The sequence below is a fragment of the Heliconius melpomene genome, chromosome 17 (genome assembly GCF_056956725.1).
Source record: "Heliconius melpomene rosina isolate 202511_hmr_F chromosome 17, ASM5695672v1, whole genome shotgun sequence".
In the NCBI taxonomy this organism is placed as follows: domain Eukaryota; kingdom Metazoa; phylum Arthropoda; class Insecta; order Lepidoptera; family Nymphalidae; genus Heliconius; species Heliconius melpomene.
This window is the reverse complement of record NC_140405.1, coordinates 2,092,936-2,115,699: the sequence shown is the minus strand read 5'-3', so window position 1 is coordinate 2,115,699 and position 22,764 is coordinate 2,092,936. Positions and strand designations below refer to the sequence as shown.

At 32.5% G+C, this 22,764-nt stretch overlaps 1 protein-coding gene across 2 annotated transcripts in view; it reads right to left on the bottom strand.

Annotated features, from left to right (window-relative positions):
- LOC146529806 (contactin-5-like) overlaps positions 1-22,764 on the bottom strand; it is a 200,261-nt gene that overhangs the window by 85,109 nt on the left and 92,388 nt on the right. For both annotated transcript variants that reach the window (XM_085200105.1, XM_085200104.1), the window contains exon 3: positions 19,795-19,951. In XM_085200105.1, coding sequence (XP_085056231.1) covers positions 19,795-19,951 — 157 coding nt within the window. The remainder of the gene's footprint in view (positions 1-19,794; positions 19,952-22,764) is intronic.

Below are 22,764 nucleotides of genomic sequence, written 5' to 3'. Positions count from 1 at the left end.
AGTATAGAACCTACACTGCTCGATTTTACAGCTTAACACTTTTTTACTGCGTCATGACAACCCCTCTTCATATAATCAAAACAACACAGAGGTAAGCAACCGGAAAACAGCTCACGTTTCCTAATAATAAAGAGCAATATATTAAGTGGAAATTTTCATGCATACTTTTTCTAAAAAAAATCAAATCACGAAAGCGAGAACGAGTGCTTATATAATATAATAGGGAGATCCCCGGCCGACAATTTTTAAAACTCAACTTTTGGCTATATTATTCAAAGCATGGTGTAACGTATGGTGGGACTTATTACTTTGCGTTATGCGTTATTTGATCTCTACTGTATTTCTTACGTAACTTAACACCGTATTTGATCATTTCATTAAAAAAAATATATATTGAGGGCAGTCCTGGCGCAGGGGCAGAAGCATGTGAATGTAAACGCGACCGTTTGTAGGTTCAATTCGCACTTGAATGAAAAATGAGAAAGTATGTGCGAATGAAATAAACATCTTATTTAATTTCGCGCAAAAAGTACAGAATTTTTTTGAATAAAGCTTTTTACTAATATGGCTTATAAATCATAGACCACAATTTATGTTTAGATTTTGTATAATTTGGATATAATATAAAAATTAATTTATGCGGGCGAAGCCGCGCGCGGTCGCTAGTATAATATAATAGCAAAACCTCCCGTTTACAATTTTCAAAGCTCAACTTTTGGATACATAATTCAGTACACGGTGTAACGTACGGTGGGCCGTATTACTTTGGGCAATGGATGTTATATTTCGTTAGGGCAATTTTTACGTGCATTTTTTTGACATGGTGATTTTTTATGTAAATAGAGTTTGTTTGAAGCTAGCTACGTTCGTTCGTTCGTTTGTATTTTTTTTTAATATCTTGTGCAAGTTTTAAAGTCTTTTGTAAAATAGAAAATGTACCGTATAATATTATGTTAGACTTAAATTTATAACTACGTTCAGTCGAATACGATTTTTAGAGGAAACTAAAATTTATATAATAATAACATGTGATATCTAAGACTTAAGGATTTATTAACACTAGAAGTGCCGAAGATTGAGACCCCCCTTGAACCACCGTCGTGACAAATTTGTCCCATTCTACTTATTATGTTGATTGTTGGTATAATATAAAAAAAATATTATTAAAATAATTCGTAAAATATGTAGACCATCTTTAATAATTAATTCTTATTCTTTAACAAACATAAAAGTACCAAAAAATAAAACACAAAGAAAGAATCAAATATTTCTAATACGTTCTAAGGTCATGACAACTAACTGAATAACTCTTACAAAATTATAAGTTATTGAAATTAGTTAATATTATTAGTAGGCCAAGTAATGCATTAATATATTCTTCATCAGTGATACATCACAGATGATTTATAACATTGCGTGGTGATGCCTCCAGAATTCGGCGGAAAATGCCAGCGGAGTGCATAGCACTAGGTTCCCAGGTTCCCTCTACCTACCCTGCAATTGCCCACATTTGGTATCAAGTGTTTTTCTGAAATTCAAGCCTAGCTTAGTCATCTTTTCATCTGATACCTCACTTGGACTAGCGGCAAAATTTAGTATTGACACCAATTTTACCCCACTTTTCAGGCTATTATTTTTTAAGATTTATACATAAATGTATAGTTTTCAGATTTTTTCCTGTACTAGTACTACGTGTAGATGCTAGCTGCCAAATTTCGTAATTCTAAGTTAACTGAAAGTACCTTATTAATTTGATTCCCTTTATAGTGTCGAAATACACGTTTTTTACTATATATAAATAGTGGTCTTTTTTTAAGGGTGCTTTTTCAGGAAATCAAGGGACTGTAGATCGTCATATAGTTGATATTCATATACTCATATGAATATCAACTCGATTTCTCCAAGCAAGATTATTCCTGAGATAAAGGCACAGACAGACGGATGGACAAAAAAATGATCTTATAAGGGTTCTTTTTTCCTTAAAAGCTACAGAACCCTAAAAACTTAGGCATTGACTGCTAAACCTACTATTCAATTTTTTTTCCGCCCCCGCATTGCCCTTTCCCCTCCACCTCATCCCCGAGGCATGAAAATATGTCAAATTATACCCTCAAATAATGAAATAAAAATGGCGGGACAAAAATGACCCAGCGGCAGTTCTAGGTATATCTAATTTTTTTTCAAAAAGTATGACTGCTATTAAATTATTTATATTTTTAATTAAATAAGGATGTAAAATTGGTAATAGTAAAAAAATTTCATCTACATAAATTAACAAATAAAAAAGCTATATACAATCAACCTTGCGTTTGGGTCAAAAATGGGACGGCGGCGCTTCTAGTGTTTAAAGACTAATCGTCGTTCGCAATTTCGCTTGTGTTTTAAGATATCTAAAATGGGAAATCAAAAATCTCCCAAATTTGGCGTCCTACCATATAAGTAAATCCTATGTTTAATTACTTACGCCCAAAAATTTAAGAAACGCCAAGTACCGCAGTTGTAAGTATCTGTTTAGATATTTGTTGTATACTTAAACCTTTTAAGGCGAAACGACTTTACTAAACTATTTCTAATTAAACTTATCATGAAGAGAAGAACTTAATCACTTTGACAACAAAGTGCTAAAGCTCTAATATTATAAGCATTTTATAATTATTAATAGAAAAAAATATATCTAAGTTAATATTTTATAATTTTTCACTATTTTTAAATAAAGTTCAGGAAAGTTCAAGAATCATTGAGAATCTATAATTTTAAGCTCAATAAATAAAAAGAAGCCGATTCTTTTAAAAAAGAAGTCGATATTGTGAAATAATTATAAAAATGATATCTATAATAACTAAAAGAAAAAAAAATATTTCACAATTCGAGACATTGCGTATGAAGTTGCGAAACTTAGTGCTGCGCTTTGTCTTGTTACCAGAGTTTGAAATTGAAAATACTTTATTCCCTCGTGTGAGAATCGAATCTACAACCCTTTAAAATCAAACGCTTTGCCACTGCGCCACTACGTGCTCATTAAAAAACAACAAATTCTCCTCATTATAATAAAATAAATAAAAATAATAAATATTTTATTTCAATTCAATAACAAAATAATATGAAAAAAATATCAAGAAGCAAAACCGTCAAAGAGAATTGAGAAGTCAATATAATTTATGCAAGTATCCTTATAAAATCATTTATGTGATCCAAATAAGAACGGAGCTCTTGAGGCCGTAAAAACCGGGAGTTATTCTAATGAGAAGTAATATGGATTATTATTTCTTTTTCCTTTTGATTGTAAAATTTTCACCTCAATTTTCATTTTTTTTACTTCTAAACATGATATCAACTTCCCCTCGTAGAGGGACTTTTCTTTATACGAAGTTAATATTACACTCAATTTAGGATGTTCAGGCTTTTAGGGTTGCCAATATTCATATTTAAATATTTTTGTATACATATGAAATATGAAATACATTATTTAAAACTTTTGGGACATTGCTTACTGAGTAGCGTAACTTAACGCCAAATTTATCACGTAAATAAAAAAATAATGATTTATTTTCATTTTTACGCTTTAGTGACAAGAAAATACGCGGCGTTGAGTTTTACCACTTAACTCGTTACTTTCAAAATTTTTGAATTGTGAAAGTTGGGAACGGAGTGTCATAACACTAGATTTCCCCTACCTACCTTGCTATATACCGAATTAAGCGTGAACTAAACAAAAAAACAACGAAGGCACCTCATCACATCCCTAGAACCACTTGACAGAAAACCATGTCGCATTGCGCCGCTACGGAAAGAGTGGAATTTTTCGAGTCGATGTAAATTTTTGATAAGGCTCATGTGTGAAACGGTGCTTTCGCAACGTATTCGCGGTACTCGTTAATGCTATAATTATTATGTGATGAATACTGTTGCTAATTTTTAAATCGGATTAATTGGTGCCTATTTAATATGTAAAGGCTGTTGCTGTTGCTGTGCTATTTGTTTCAACATTAATGTTGTGTTGTTTATGTATAAATACATATACTTTTTGCCTGTTTTAATAGGGGAGAGGCAAGTGATATGTCTCAACGTCGTGATTTTCTAACGAAATGGGATAGTCTTATATTTATATTTTTTTAATAATTTTGAACCTATAAGCGTTGTATATAAAATATATGTAATATATATTTTTTTTATTACTATAATATAAATTAACAAATGTCCTCTAAAACAAAAATTGCTTATAAATATGTTTTTACTTATAATTTTATTAAACTACAGTATAGATAGGACTTACAAAAATATATCGCGTGTTTATTTATAAACAACAACCCCACATACATATAACCTCATATTATCGTAAAAGTCAACAAAGCTACCTCTATTTCATTTTAGTTTTTTATTCACCAAAACATTAGCGTGGCCGATTCGTTAATAGCCCTTGTGGGACACCACGGTAATAAACAAGAACGTAAAAATACTCAGTGACTTTTACATACAGAAAAACGGCAAGCAATATTAAATAAATAAACAAACATTTTTAAAAATAACGTTTCACTTAGAAAAGATGGTCAAATATAATTGTTTTAGTGTAGAAAAATTGTTTTTGTTCGTGGAATATAAGAGATGATTTAAAATAAAATGTATTCTATAAAGTTTTCCTTTTTCAGAGTAACAGGGAAGTTTGTTTTATTTTTATTTATATTTACAATTATTAAGGTCACTCGTGTGACTGTAAACGTGGTTACTGTAAAGTTATGGGTTCGATGCCCACTCAAGGAAATGAAATATTTAATAATTTCATTTTCTTCGCTCTGATGTCAAAGCGAAGCACGGTGTTAAGTGCCGTCACTCACACGTTATGCCTCGAAAATTCAGTGGAAAGTGAATCTTAATACCAGGCTCTCTCTGCCTACCCTGCTACATATGGTCAAGCTGAAAAAATATATAAATGGTTGTCGTGCGAAACCTTGTTTCTGTGGATTAAGATGTAAATTAGAATTAGAAAAAAAAAAACAATTTTTCCAGTTACTGTCGAATTTCGATAAACTTTCTCTTAGTGTTATACATTTTACATTTGCTAATAAATAAACTAATATTTTGAAAAAAATCTTGAATCTTATTTTATCGTCATCCAACAAAAAATGACAAGATATAGCGGCCGACCCTAGTATTAAATAACGAGACAAAACTTTTACTCATAACGTAACTTAGTGAACTGATGAAAAGATTTCCAAGTTTACTTACAACTTCAATAATTTGCTCCCAGCCATTTATCGAAAGTTCTAAAGTATAGCCGATGCTATTGGCAACAGGACTCTCGCCGCACTCCCACTTCTATCCAAAACAAACAACGATAAAACAAGGAAATTTATATTTTGAACCATTTTTCTGAGAGGTTATTGAACAAAGTTTACCAAAGTGTAATAAAATGTTACGAGTATGTTTCGACTCGTTGTTTAAAATGTTAGTCAGAAAAAGTTAATTTTATAAATACCTGTAATATTATTGTAATTTTACAATGTAAATTTCCTTTCTTGTTGATTATCTTCTTTTAAAAGTTATAATTTTAATAATTTATAGGGATGTCATAAATATATTTATATGTAAACTAGCAACCGCCAGCGGCTTCGCCCGCTTAAACTTCACAATTATTAATTCAATATACTGAATTACTTTATGTTCTAATATTTCATGTTTGCAGCGCACTTAGTGATTTCTAATATGCACATTTCAATAACTTTGGTACCGTATTAGCGTAATTGTTATAAGAATTTTGAATGGTTTAAAAGAATGCAACCTACATTACCTACTATTTAAGATCAGTTATAAGATTTTTTTTGTAAATATATATATTACCGATTTTTTTAGAGCGTATATTGCAAAATATTCGCAAAGATATGGTTAATTTTTTTATTATGGTTAATATTGCAAAGATATGGTTACTTTTTTTCTTTTTTTTACTTTCACCATATGTTAAAAAGAAATATAAGTATTAATTTGAACTATTCAAATAATTTACAATTGCATAAACAGACTTAAAGACGAAATATCTGGCCTTGACAGGGATTCATTCCTGATAGGGCTCTTATCACTTTTATGTAAATTTTTTTTTATAGAGTATTATTAATTTAAACAAAAAAAATGTTATTCTCATATACTCCCAGTGTCAACATGTTGGGCTTTAACGTTTCGAATAACTATCAGTCAGTATCGCGATCATACGGAAACCAAGAGCAAGTTGGTATCAAAGACACTGGGAGTCACCGGCAGAGCGAGACATTACTTTACGACAAAACACCGATTGGTAATGTAAAGAACCCAAGATCGGCCTCATATGAAGTACTGTTCTCATCTCGAGGCACGCGCCCCAGTATCATTTGGAACCATATGTTTGCAGACAACTTAGAACCATTTGAATCGGTGAGCATCCAATTCTATATATTCTGTAAAAGGCTTGACACTTTGGTTTTGCCAGCATCCATCATACCAGTCATTTTTGCATGATTCGCGATCGGAGACAAAAGTAGTTTTAAGCCTCTATTATCGATATATTAATGGACCTAATTCTTAAGTTTTTATATCTTTATAATCAACTTCACGCTGTATCCAGCGCACAGTGGGGTGCTATTTTCCGCCCATGGCTCCGTTCCCTATTTTTTGCCCATTTCTGGAGGCATTGCGTATTAAGTGATGGAACTCAACGTCACGCTTTGCCTCGACACCAGAGCGAAGAAATGAAAATATAAATTTAAATAAATATTTCATTTCCTCGAGTAGACATAAAACCTACAACCAGTCGCATTTACTGTAACACTTTCGTGCTTCTGCACCACGACTGGCCTCTTTATCTTTCTTTTTTCAGCTTCACCCACTGTACTCCGCACAGAGTATAGGCAAAGGGAACCGAGCGTTGAGACACTCCTTTCCCCACTTTCCACTAAATTTTTCGAGGCATTGCGTGTTGGGTGGCCGAACTTCACGCCTGGCTTTTGAATTGCTGCTAGAGCAAAAAAATGTAAATATTAATATACAATAATGCATTACCTCGAGTGGAAATCGAACCCACACCCTTGTGCCCCTGTGCCACGAAGGCCTATATATTTTTTATGTGCAGATTTCGCTTTTATATCCTTTAATTATGTGTAGAATATGAAATGCATTATATAGTTAACAGATGTTTTAACTTATATCCCGAAAAACACACCCTTAGGGGTCGAATTTCGAAAAAAAAACTTGTTTCAAAATCCATGTCAAAATCCCATCTAGGGTAGCACGTAGACACTAAAATAATTCGTATGTAAAATTTGGGATTTTTGACCAGCACTTGTAATTACGAAATTGCATATACAATATCAACCCCAGAACTATATGCTTAGGTATCAAATTTAGCAAAATCTCGTCTTAGTTAACAACTACTTCCTATAAGTAACGCTAATGCAAAATTTGAGACTCCTAGCACTTATAGTTACGAAGTTTCATACAAACTATCAACCCTAAAAACAACCCTTTAAGGGTGAAATATTGGAAATTCCCGTCTCCGTGTGTAATTGCGTCCTATAAGTGACGTCCATAGAAAATTTAAGACTCCTAGCGCTTATAGTAACGAAGTTTCATGCAAACTACCAACCCTAAAAACAACCCTTTAGGGGTGGAATATTGGAAATTCCCGTCTCCGTGTGTACTTGCGTCCTATAAGTGACGTCCATAGAAAATTTAAGACTCCTAGCGCTTATAGTAACGAAGTTTCATGCAAACTACCAACCCTAAAAACAACCCTTTAGGGGTGGAATATTGGAAATTCGCGTCCCCGTGTGTACTTACGTCCTATAAGTAACGTCCATAGAAAATTTGAGACTCCTAGCACTTATTGTAATAAAGTTTCATGCAAACTACCAACCCTAAAAACAACCCTTTAGAGGTGGAATATTGGAAATTCCCGTCTCCGTGTGTACTTACGTCTTATAAGTGACGGCCATGCAAAATTTAAGACTCCTAGCATTTGTAGTAACGAAATTTCATACAAACTTTCGACCCCAAAAACAACCCCTTAGAAGTCGAATATTGCAAATTCCCGTCTTAGCGAGCACCTACGTCCTATAAATAACTCCTATGCAAAATTTGAGATTTCTAGCACATGTAGTTTCTGAGATTTCGTGATGAGTGAGTGACCTTTCGATTTTATATATATAGATGTACTAATATATTATTACCATTGAAATCATTAAAGTTCATTTGTCTCAAACGCTGATTTTCAGTATCATTAGGTATTCCGGTCCAATTCTATGTCAGTCACAACGCTAATTCAATTTGCAATTTCAATTATTTTAAAGTTATTCCAATGGTTTTACGCAATATTTTGATAATTTTGTATTGTTATTTAGTAAAGAGTCTAAATGTATATGTGATGGTTACGGATTCATTTCCCGATTATGTTAGAAAATATGTTAATATGTACGTACATATACTAATAAGGTCTCTACTAGGTAAAACGTTTAATTTGTAAAGATCAATCAATTCTTAATTGCATTTCTTGTTTTTATTTTCCAGGACATCATCAATTAAAGGCAGTCGTGATGTGGTGGGATAGCCTCTTATTGTAAACGCGAAAGTTGTTCTCGAGTTATATATATATTAGTGTAATTTCTCCGTTTTAGTAGACTGGTTGAGTTATGGAAAATACCTAACGGAGTGTCTTAACACAATGTTCAATCTGCCTATCTATATCTATATATTATATTCTTCACTATATTTTCTAAAATTCCACACAACAATCTAGAGTAGGTACTAGTTATATAGCTTCCTATAATTGAATTACCCATACTTCAAAGTGCATCGGAACTAGGGCAATTTATGCTTGAACATCTGACGACAAAATGGACTATTAAAACGGTTATTAGCTCTACGCCTTATGCGGTTATTCTACTGTGAGAGTTTCACTGTTAAAGCTATAAATTATATTATTGAATATCATATATTATGTAAAGACATATAGAATATAGACACTATCATTGCGTGACAGCCTCTGACAACGTATGTGGTTATAGGTTCAATTTCTACTTTCATATTTTTTATTTCTCTTCCGTTATAAAATGAAGAACTTGTTAGGTTCTGCTTGTTTCAGCAAATAGTGCGTATATAGGTTAAAAAATATCACTTTTAATTTCAATGCGTGTGGAGTGGCGGAGCTCGACGCCGCGTTTTATCTTGGCAGAGTGAAATTAAAAAAAATATAATTCCTAACCGTGATCGAGTCGTGATAGCATATAAACGTTATAGCCGTAACAGTTTCAACTTACGTACCATTCACGCACAATCAATAATATTCATTCTCACATCTCATTGTAAAATTACAAACACCGCAATTAGTTATTCTAGATACCTACTAGAATTCTAATTTAATAATTAACATACAAACGATAATCTTCTTTTCCACATGTCACATTATGCAGTGCCTTTGCAATTGCTTTATGTGTTTTTAGAGCCGCATGTAAGCTAAACTGACTAATTGCTATGTAAAATGTATGAGGCGGGCGGGCGGTTGCGGCCGTGCTACGCCATGTCGGTCGAGTGACATAAGCGGGACACTAATAAATAAGCACTGTGAACTAGGTAGTGTGGTTGTTTTCTATTTATTTAGAAAGGGAAATATTTTTTGTACGTATACGTATGTATTTATAAGATTTTTTTTATTAAATATTATTTTTTTAGCCTCATGTTTTTCAGTAAAAATAAGAAAGCATGGTAAGATTGGTAGAAGGAGATTTCCGTTGATCTTCGTAAACACAGTATCGATGATACCAGAGAAAGGTAACGCAAAAGGTATGAGGACCCCACAAATGACACCCACACATGAGACCATAGGTGGTCGCTATATTTGTTCTGTCTACGCGCCCTATTCAACTAAGCCATACATTCTTATTGAGTTCATAAAAATTTATAAGCATGGTTTCAAGATTCCAGAGGCGTTGGTTCAAATCCCGCTACGTTAAATTTTTAATATATTTTCTAAAAAGTATTCTTCTTTCCTTAGTGTGGAATAACACTTTAAAAATGTAAAAAAATGTTTTCTTCTTTTATTATTTAGGTGAACTACAAGAGCGACTCGAAACAGCCAATTATTTGTAACAACACTTTAATAAATTACTTTTAAGGAACGTGCTCAAATAAACGCTTATGTAAGTTCAGAAACACGCAATGTGATAATAGAAAGTTTAAATATAATTAACCGAATTCGACAGTTATCTAGTTTGAACATAGGATATCGATATTGGATAGGAAATTAAAAGTCCCGGGTTCGAATATCATATATACTAAGCTATAAGTACTTTTAAAACCGCTGTTTCATTTTCAAATTGGGTGTCAAATTTAAGCAATATTTTTACCAGAGCCAAGAAATTAAAATTATTCAATCCCCTCAGTTTGAATTGAACTCACAAACATTGCATATACAGCGCTGCCACTGCTGTACACGAGGGTCATTATGGTAAAACAATATTTTTTTCTTATAAACTATATATTTTACTGTTAAAGTATATATAAAGTCAAACTTCTAATCTTCAATCCACTCAAATTTATTATTGCAGTAAGACGTGGAGGTTCACTGCAACAATCTTTTGTTCTTTACCAAAGATTTTCTTTTCTACTCTCATCAAATAATTTGTCACTTCCCATTAAGTTACTTCCGTTCCTCACCCTACGTGGTATTCTGGAGGTATTGTTGAGTGGCGGAACTAAACGCCGCGGTTCCTTCGCTACCAAAGCAAGGAAATGAAAATATTAAACTTTTATTTCCTCGAGTGAGAATCGCACCCACAACCTATAACTTATACAGTCGAACACTCGCACCCCTACGCCACGACTGGGCTCATAAAATATATAATTATTCTCCCGTAAAACATATAAAATTTTTCGCTCACATACTCCTTATTTAAATATATTCACTTCAGCAAAGGTTTTTAATAATTCCAGGCTTAAATTCATTGTTACAGGCCGTTCGTAGTGCCGCAGGTGCAGGCTCGACGAAACGAGCAAATTAAAGGTAATATGTGGACCGTGTGTGTAATTCATATTATAAAGAGGTTAAATTTCAACTCAAAATTTAAGTTAAGCGGTCCATCAAGTAAAGAAATTTTAATTGGGATCATGGGGTTACTGTACTGAATTGTTAAGTAATTATTTATTTTTAATTTTAGTAGAGGAATTTAGGTAATTCTAATAATTCGAGGAGCTTAACATGTGGTGATAGGTTAGACTTATATAATTAGACTTCTTTATAAAAATGTACTAAAATAGTTAGAAAGAAAATCTGAAATTAGAACTGTAACCTGTATTCCGCAGATAGCAGAATAGGCATCTAGTCGAATTTACAAGACATTCTTAAATGGTGAAACTCAACGTCCCACTTTTTTTTTTGTTCCAGATCTAGAGAAAATGAAAACATTAATATAATTAATTTCCCCGAGTGGAAATCGAACTCACGACCAACGCGTTTATAGTCAAATATAGTCTTCTGCACTACGATTACCTCATAAAGATATTTAAGTAAATATTCTTATCCTATATCTTATAAAACAAAGTCGCTTTTCGTGTCTGTCTGAACTTTCTAACTCTTCTTCTTCTGAACCACCCAACGGATTTTTATGCGGTTTTCACCATTAGGTCGAGTATTTCTCAGGGAAGGTTTATATATAGTTTATTATTTGTACATTCTTATGTAAATTAACATAAATACGATAAATGTGTCTAAAGTCCTACCCGTTGAGACACTTTCGCGCATGCGCTGCTTTAATGGTAAATACTACATGAAAATAATGTACTGGAGTATTGTTCCTCTTAATAAGATCTACAAAAAAGTCCGCGAGAGCATATTTTTATCTTTTAAGGATAACGTGTAGTGATCATATTTCTGTCTAAAAATAGTAATTTCAATATATTTTTTATTGTGAGGGATATTTCTCCATAATGGTATTAATCCTTATCCTTTAAAATACTTTATTAAATTTCTACGTTAAACGAAGATAAAATTTGCTTTTTAAAATATTTCGAAATTGCGAATAGTTTTAGAGAAAAACGCATTTAATTATTGACACATCACGCCGTTCACACATCAACTGTATCGAGTTAAGTTTCACTTATCCCTTACTCTCAGCATATAAATGAGCATATTAGTTGGCCATTTAATGTAGATCAAAACTGTCTTTTCTGTTTTTCATTTTAATAAGTACTTTAGAAGTTGTTACAATATCAAAAAATCCTTGCTGCGAAACGCGCCTCGCGACGTTATGCTTATACAAGCGAGTCCGCCGCGCCCGCCTGCCTTACACGCATCGGTGGTTCAGTGGTAGAATGCTCGCCTGCCACGCGGGCAGCCCGGGTTCAATTCCCGGCCGATGCATTCTATTTAATTTTCGTCACAGGCAGCCACGTAGTGCTTGCTTTTCATCAGAGACAGAATACCCTCTTCAGCATTAACCACAAGATCGAAAAAAAAACCCGCCTGCCTCTATAGCAACGAAGATTTAGATGCGTTTGCACGTATTGGATAATTCGAGTTGAATGTATTATTTAATGTCATTTAACTATCTAAAAATAGTAATTTAAATATATTTTAATAAGTACTTGAAAAGATTAGTATCACAGATATAAAATTACGGTACCTACTAAAAAATCCTTGCTGTGTAAAACAATTGGAAAATCCTTATTGAAACTACGAAAATGCGGGTTGCATAAGGGGTTTAATTAATTTTCACATTATCTTAAGTGCTTTGCAAACATACATTATATGAATAATCCAGTAGTAAAAGCGGGCGAAGCCGCAATAGGGTCGCTAGTACTATATAATACAATATAGCATTTATTAAAATACCCAACGGGATTCGCTTTTGGAACATTTCGGACGATTACAATAAAGATTCGTTGCCATTGTTCCGACCCTTACATAGTAATAAAATAAATTACTGAGAGACCAGAATTGAGAATGATTGATAAATATGGGAACCTAAATGCTAATGTTCAACTTTAATATGTATTTCTACCGCAATCAATTTTAATAGGGTTTCCCTTGAAAAATGTATGTAAGCTCACGTTGAAGACGTAACGGCACAGTGGTCATCTTTGAATGAAAAAAAAAAACAACGGTTGTGGGTTCGATTTCCAAGTGGAGCGAGGAACTATTTACATTTTCTTGCTTTGGTATTATACAATAGAGCCCTGTGCTTGGTATAGCAGTAATGGTACTCTGTTGATCGGGGCACGACCAACGCAGAAAGTGTGGGATAAAGTGTCCCAAGACTAGGTTCCCAGGTCCTTCTCATTACCCTGCGGAAACAGAACTGAACAGAAAAAAAAACTAAATTTTATTCATGATAAAATTAAACACAAAATTAGATCTTGGAAAAGTCGATTAAGCTACAAGAAAATGGATGTACTTAAAAATATATGCCTCACAAAGCTTTCTATCCGAGGTTATAAAAATAGTCCACCTTTGCCTATTTTTATAAACGTCGAACGTTTCAAGTATTCTTAGGCTGGAGTAAAAGGAGTTAATTAATAATAGAGAAGAAAAAAAGAAGTTAAACCACTCTCAAATTGTGACTGTTAAGTGTTTCCTTAAAGAACCTTAGTTCCATTATTACATGATTATTATTAGAAAAGTGGAGAACGGAGGGACTTAATAGGAACACAGTGTCTTATCACTAGGTTTCCAGGTTTCTCATATTTAATGTGAAGCTAGAAAAAATATTAATTGTTATTCAACTATTACAATAAAGACACAATATTTATTAAAATATTACGAAAAAATAAATACTACCTTATTGCCGCATTTTCCTCTTATTTTTTTCCTAAAAGCGAGCACCTATACTTTTTTTTCCGCAAAGTATGCAAAGAAATCTAGTGTTAAGACACTCTGTTCTTTATTTTTCCCCTTTTTTGCATGGATGGTTTAGATTTTACTTTCAATGATGTAATGGTTAAATGTGGCCTTGCGATGCAGCGGTACATCGTCTAATTACGTAAGCGCGACAGCTGTGGGTTCGATTTCCACTTATGAGAATCAATTCTTTCATTAACACTTCCTCATTTCCCCCCTTTTTTATACGGAGCGGAGGCGGAATAGCGGAATTCAATAACGCGGTTTGGTTGCTACTAGAGCAAGACACTCAGTTTTTCAAAAACTCTATTTGTCACTTACCGTAAATTATAGCAATTTTTCAATTAAATAGCAAAAAAAATTTGGATGTAATCATTCCCTCAAGTAGGAATCGAATCCACAACCGTAGCAGTACTTTCAGACGTTCAAACGACAGACGGTCCCACTGTGTCCGACGGCTTCAACAAAATAAAATTTTAATATCAATAGTCTATATTAAGACAAAATTATCCATAAAATATAGGATTTGAATCAGTTTTCATAATAGCTAATGATATCAGCTTACTGTCTAGACGAATTTAAATTATTACCAGTTTTAAAGGCGGTCGTTATCGAGTGTCTAATAATTCTTGGTTTAATATTATATTTTGAATTTATATCTTCTAAACTTGTATTAACTGGTATAATATTTAATATTAAACATTGCGATAAATATTATGTTGATAAAGATTTGCTAATGATTGTTATTAGATTAGAATTGTTTTTTAGTTAGTGTCATAGACACTCTATTATCTACTTTTCTCAGATTTGCGACTCTCCGTTTTACCATACTTTAAAATAATAAATTAACTTTTTTTTTGTTACAAAAAATTATGTAAATACATCTATATGTATATACATTACACGAAACCTATTGAACTAAGTCATTGTTTTACAATATTAAATACAAGCAGCCAAAAATATAAAAAAAAACACTGTACTTTCGTAATGTGTGGTGAGAATAAAATAAATATAAATTACACTAAGTCGCGGGAGCGAAAAGACCCGCAATAAATGCTGTCCCGTTTATATATTTTATTATATTGACTATTGCAGCAGGATCTAAGGAAATACTGACTTTTGAAGTCGACGGAAATGGTTTATACTTCATTTTCAATGATTTAGTGGTTGAATGCAGCCTTTTAGAGGCAGCGGCACATCGTCTAAATGTAAACGCGCTAGTTATAGGTTCAATTTCCACTTAGGGGCATCAATTTTTCGGTCGACAAGACAAGGTGTTCCCTCTGTCTACTATGCTGCTACAAAAAAAAAAGATAAAAATAAATAAAACCTCTTTTCTATTATATAAATAAAGCATTATTTATTTGTATGTATGTAAATAATTTAATGCTAATGTCTCAAAAGTTAGCACCAAAGTAAAAGAGTAAATATATCACAATCATAGTTTCTGTATTCGCAAAATGAGTTTTGGAGTTATTTTCAACTGCGACAGCTGAAAATTCAAACGTGCAAACGAAACAACTTCTATTTCATACATTTCCTGAACTACTGTTATTTATAACTTATTAATGTAACTTTGTATATGACAAGTGCCATTTGGAGATATGGTAACGTTGGGTTATAAGAAGGCAGGGTAGTCGATTCTGGGTGTAGTGAAACTAATCTTAAATCAAGTTTGAGAACACTGTTGTGGGACTGTAAATGGGACAGGTTGCGGGTTTGATTTCTACTTGCGTAAATTAAATATTTTCATTTGCTCAGTCTGGCAAAACACGGCGTTGAGTTCCGCTACTCAACACGCAATGCCTCTGGAATTCAGTGGACCTGTGGAACCTTACTTATAAATATTACCAACAAAATATGTAGCGAGGGCGTGGCACGAGCACGTAATTGACATGTTAAGTTTACGTTACGTTATAAACTATTTTAGTGACCGCACTTTATAATGCTATACCAAATACCAGGGTTGATTTCATTTCGTATCTTTAGTGCCCATTACTTGTTATAATATTATAATATTTAATATACTTTTCATAATTAAATGGCTTATGAGGCATTATGGTGTAACATATGTTTATAGACATGACGGTTGCGGGTTTGATTTCTATTTCAGAGAATGTTTTCAGACAAATAGATATTATTTCTAAAATAGGTAGAAAATAAAGAATCAAGGTATTTGAGGCAGAGGGCACAAGGTTGTTGATTCTATTCTTACTCAGAGTACTGAAATACTTACAAAATCGCAGTGTTAAATTAGGCTACTCAACACGCAAGGCCACAAAAATTCGGCAGAAAGTGGGGACCGGAAGTATCGTAATGAGAAACGGACTCTTAACACTAGGTTCACAAATTACTTCCGCCTACCCTATTATAGCGGGATACAATGTGAACGTAAAAAACATAGAGAACTCCAAAAAGGTCCTTATCTAGAAAGGTAGGTAGCAAGGAAGGCGAAACCAGAATAATACAAAATCAATATCTCCCTTTATTCCTCATATGTATATCAGTGTAGGAAGAAACAACCGGCAAGCTAATGTCAACATACTCTGTCCTCCGCTTCTCTTCTAAATTTGAGATACTATTCTTTCAATATCAGAAAAACATAAACAATCCATTCCCCTGGGCGAGAATTGAACCCATATCTATCGTATATACGAGTACTATTAGAGACTGTTTTACAACGCTTTATATAAAAACGTTTACGTATTTTAAATACTAAACCAAATTTCATCAAGTAAATAACGAATGGTTTTGTTTCAGTTTTCAAAGGTAGACCCTTTATTGTATTACTGTGAAAGTTGCTAGCGTGTTTACTTATCTGTAATCGATCTTGTTTACTGCTTTCAGGCACTTTAAATTCAGATATCAGATTTTAAAGCTATGTAATGATGAGGTAAATATTTCATTGAGAAAATAGAGAAATACAGAGAAGAAATTTAACAAAATCCATTCAAAAGAAAGGTAAAACGTAGCAAAACGGTCAGGTACATACAAACATCTGTCTTGCTTTATAAATATCCGCTAAATAGGCGGCCAGAGCCACCTCGTTTGTCTTTGAACCTGGATTAATCCCGAGGAATCCCAGCGAGCGCGGCTTAGAGACGGCGATAGAGTCATAAGTCTTGCAATTAACTTATTGTGATGGATTGCAAATAATTATATGTTTAAATTGTACTTGTTTTTGCTTATTACTGTGTTTATATGTATTTTACTATATCTGTAAGAAAATATAATTAAAGAGGTCGTTGAAGCGCAATAGATTAACTCATTATGTGCACTTACAGCGTGATGGTTATGGGTTCAATTCACACTCAGGGAAATGAATTATTTTCGTCTTCTAAGAACCAAACGCGGTGTGGAATTCCAATTGAGTATTGGAATTCCACGCCACGTTTGGTTGGCACGCAATATCTCGGATAAATTAGGTGGAAAATAGGAAATGGATTGTCTTAACACTAGGTTCCCTCGTTTCTACTAGGCAGCATAAAACTAAAAAAAGACATAATTACATTAAAAAAATAAGAAAAATATATTATTACATGTATACAAAGGCTATAGCGGAAATTTTATGCTACGTGAGTTTCGGACAGCGAAATATAAAAAAGGGTCGACCCTTTGTCGGGGCTCATATTATTGGGCGTATCTTTTTTTTTTCTTGTTTTCGTTATCTGTCAGTAAGAACACATGTAGTATTCATTGCTTTAGAGAATTTCCTCTTTGGAAGTATTTTTCATTATGGAAATTAATTTTGCGTAACGTTGCCGTTGATCGTGAATTTTGACATTTTTTTTGTGAGATTAAAGAGTAAAAAGTGATGTTTTGTTGGTGTTTGACTTTTTTATTTTATTATTAAGTGAATGATACGAGTTATTGTGGATTTGATTCCCACTCGGGGGAAAAAATAATTTTATTTTCTTAATCTACCGTGTTTACAGGCACACGATGGTGCTCCTGCGCCACACGACTGACCTCACCTATATATTTTATTTTGCAAGTATAAAGATCAAACTAAAATGACAAGATAATTATGACAACATCTCATTCATTATTTTTTATTTTAGAAAAAAAATATTAAAATACAATAAATTTTATAATCTACTAATTGTGAGAGATCACAGTTCTGTGAAGGCTACGCAATTATAATATTATATTTCAAAGCTTATTGAATTAATTACTGTCAATTAGTGAAATTTCATTTTTATTATGAAATTTAGAAATTCTTGTGTTTGGTAATAATTAATAAGTATTTCTTAGTGTTATATAAAATTAAGCCTAAATATTATTTCTCAAATAAAAATATATTTTTGGAGGGTGGGTAGAGAGAACATGAGAACATAATGTTGAGAGACTCCGTTCCCGATTAAGACAGTAAAAAGTAATTTTTACACTTTATTAATCTACTAATTTATTTAAAATAATTTAATTTATCTACAATATTTTTAATAAATAATAATCTAAAAAAAAAATCTCAATATAATTATTATCACTCAGTGCTAAATGTATGACACAGAGGCAATAATAACTTTAACTCCAGGGGACGCTAATAGCTGTAGGCGTCGTGAATGTAGTAACATTGCCGTTTTACAAAGCTTCACTCTTTCACAAGGAACTAAACAAGACATGTATAACATAAGATGTAAGCTTAGAAGTCAGTATAATGGATACTTTATATTTTAACTTTTAAATTTGAAAAGTTTTTTTTCTCACTTACAGTTTCATACTAGAAAATAATAATAACTTATTTCACCAAGGAATTAAGCCCACGCCCGTAGTGTTTATACTCAAACTCTGTTTCACTGCGCGAAGTCGACCTCAATTTCTTAGTAGTTATTTTGAGTTTAATTTATTTTTATTTAAATAACTTAATGAAACGGTTCTATACTAATGTAGTTATTATCATTACAATTTGTTGACTTCCTTACTTGTTACTGAGTGTAACTAAAAGTAACAAAGAATTTCTTGAAATTCCTATGGGAACGGAAAAAACGAGAATTTCCATTTTTATATTTTAAAATCCACTAAAACAAAGTTGCGGGCGATGACTGGAATATATTTTACGTCGAATATATATTCTAATTAGCTTTGAAATTTATACAAAGAGTATTCACGTAGACACTCGCACTAAATTCAGTTTCATAGTGTTGCGTGTGGACATAAAATAAAACCGTATAAACCCCACATATAAAACAAAATAAAAACGCAACTGTAAAAAAAGCTGTGATCCATTTATAATATACAAACATAAAGAAGAATATTTATTTCAGTACAAAAGTTCCATAAAAGTTTTCTATGTCGCGTCGTAGCCTTTGTAGTTGATATTTGGAAAAACACATTATTTCTAGATCCCTTTCTGTGACAGGTCTCTATTTGTTATTAAGATTAAATTCTATTCTTATAGCAGTTTCAGAATATCTCAGTAAACATCGTTCAGGACGGACCAAAGTCTATTATTTTTTTCTCCTCTCGCAGATCTTAGAGCCTTACGTAGCTATTTATATCGGCATTGTCTTCTACAGACGTTACCACTTAACGTTTTATTATACGAGATCCTTCTGTATTAAAATACAAAAGTTTTTAAACGAAGAAACGGCAAGATTAATGTTCCATAGAAATTAAGTTCTTTCTCGAATAAAATTCTAGACTGAGATATCTGTTTAAATCTTGAAGGATGATTTCAGAATTAAAGGAGCGCGAGTATTTTTAAATGTTACATTAAAAGAGTTTTTCTTAAACGGGCTAGTTTTCTTATTGTTTCTTTCAAGCAAAGTTTTAGCGTTTATTCCTTTTTATCTACTTGATCTATGGAATTTTATACCCACATTTTTTAAATTTTCTAAAGAGGTATGTTTTAAATGTTGTAAAACGTTTGGTACTCCGTTCTCTATGACTACCCCGCTAGGGATAATAGGCGTGAAGTTAAGTTAATAATAATAATTTCCACATACCTGTAAACGGGATTATCATCTCTATACCAAACAACGAGTAGTAAACTGTCGTTTCGTATGGGCGGGCGGGAGTCGCAAGGCAGGTCCGCTTCGCCGCCTATGACTGATGCCACACGAGCGACCGTCCCCGTTACTGATGATAGGGTTCCTCTATCACCTGGAGGAAAAACATATGATTATATTAAAATAACATAGCAATGTAATGGTATAGCGCGCAGTTAGGTTCCGTCACTCAATCGATAATGTCTCGAATTCGGTCAGAAAACAAGAACTTTATAGATATTTCATAGAAAAAACACATTATAAACTTATATTTGTAGTTCATTTCATATAAAATGAAGGAATATACCTGGAAACTTAAATTTTTCAACCTTTTTAAGTAGTATTTCCCGTTGACTTACGATCCTAAAATTGATACAGAACCCTCGGTGGATGAGTTTTTATTTCCAAATGTTGTATTTCCAGAACATAAAATGTTATATCAATAAATTTATTTCAATGAACTTGCCTGCCTATCCATATGAAGTAGATGTATGTATATTCTCACCACACATTTACTTTAAAATACATTTAAAATTATTTTTATTGTAGTATGGTAATACCAGAGCATATGCTACTTCCATTTACACGTAAGCTTACGCCAATCATGGCACATTGTTACTTTTATCGTAAAATTGATCATTTCATTTTGTTCAATGACATGAAAGCCACGTTTTATTTCCAATGGTAATAACTAAAACTGTATTTTATTTTTATAAAAAAAATGATAATAAATTTGTTTTGGAAAATGATAATTATTGAGCTGTGACCTCCAAAAAAAAACCTTTTTTTCAATAACAAGTTTTTTTTTTTTCAGCTTCACGCAGTATCCCATATGTAACAGTGTAGGCAGGGGGAAACTATTATTAAGACACTTTGTCGAGTTCTATCACTCAACACTGCCTTCAAAATTCATTGAAAAGTGGGGAATGGAAGTGTTTTAATAGGAAACAGAGTGTGTAAACATTATGTATCCAGGTTCTCTCTGCTTGCCTTTCTAAAGAGCGAACCTGCAAGCTAAACATAAAAAAATACTTATTGTATATTAGTTAAAAGTTAAAAACAATCAATTTTTAATAGAAATATAAAATTTTATAACAGTAAAATATTAGATCTGAAAAGCTCAAACATAAAAGCTCAGAAAAGAGCTTAAGCAATTATAATAAATGTTATTAAGCTATGTTTGTTCGTACAGTCAATAAAATACTTTTACGATTCAGACAGTAAGAGAAGTTAATAAAAGTGAAACGCTTTATGATAGACACGTTATACTTTTAAATCATATTTGAATGATGAAACGTGAGTCGAGTACTAAAGTTAACAATTTGAAAATGTTTACGTGCCTATTACTTTTTTGTATGCACGCTTTCGATAGTAGATATTGTAAATATTTTTATTAGCTTTAAGCCGCCCATATAAGGTAAAGGCAGAGGGAACTAGTGTTAAGATACTCCGTTTCCATTGAGATAGTTCCTTTCACTATTTTCTGATGAATTCTGGAGGCATTGCATGTTGAGTGAGTGAGTGTTACCACAGCTAGAAAATAAAAATATTTCCTCGAGAATGAAACGAACCTACAACCATGGCGCTTATAGTAAAATCTTTCGACCATACATAGTCCACTGCCTACTTACAAAACAACACAATCCTACTGCCTTGCGAAAACATATAAAATATGATCTTATAAATCACTGTATATTATTTACGAGCATATTCAACCAAATTATCCGTCTATTTAGGCTTGCATGGTAAAACAAGCTGACATAGAGAATTTGAAGCTGTTTAACATTCGCTTAAGCGTTGTTTATGAAAAACGGTGACGTAGGCACTATGAAGCCCAGTACAGTGTAGGTGTAGTATATATAGTATATACAGTTCATATAATGTAGCTTACACGCCGCCGCATAATCTCCATGTAGGGGACTGACGGACGAGATTGTGGCAATTATTTTAATACTACCGTTTTATAGTGGTTTTGTTCGATGTTTTTTTTCAAAAAATATACTAATATTTTTGTCAATTTTTAATTTTCCGTCTGATCAATTTTTTGAATTAAATATGTTTTTTTTTTTACATGAACTGAAAACTTAAAAATATTCTTTATAAATAATTATGGTAATCAAAGGTTGTGTAGAACGCGATGCTTGTAGAATCAAATATATTTCGATTCTTTTTAATATACATTTCAAGTTTTCCCGATTTATCACACTTAGAACAGTGTAGGTAGCGAAAACTTGGTGATAGGACACTCTTTTCGTCACTTTCGACCCGAATTTAAGCCTATTCGTGTACAGTGGCATAAATCATTTTCACGTTTAGCCAGATATCCAGATCGAGCTAACGATAACAATTCATTTTCTCAAGTGAGAATCGAGCCAATAGCCGTCGATCCTCAAACAGTTGCTATCATTTGAGTTATTTAACTACCAAATAAAATAAACTCCAAGGTAGCCTATATCTCACAGTATAACCGAACCCACTGAATATTTTCAGGCATTATAACATCAATATCGTTTCTGAATCTAGACCATTCGATAGGCGTTCGAAGACTTGGATAAGTTTTCTAGGTCATGTTACGAATCGTATAATGGACTTCTTTTGATAAATTTATAAATGAATAATAAATCATTTGTGAATGTTTATGCGACAGATATATAAGTTTTCATATTATTTTCATGTAAAATGATCATTTTCATCTATACTAATATAATAAAGCGGAAGAGTTTGTTTGTTTGTTTGTTTGTTTGTTTGTTTGAACGCTAAGATCTCTGGATCTACTGGATCGATTTACTTTGTTTTTGTTTTGTATGAAAGCTGCATTCTTCAGAAGTGCTATAGGCTATATAACATTACATTACACATATATACTAATAAATTAAAATACTTTCTAATTTGACATGCAATTTATTCTGCCATGTTAATAACAACCGT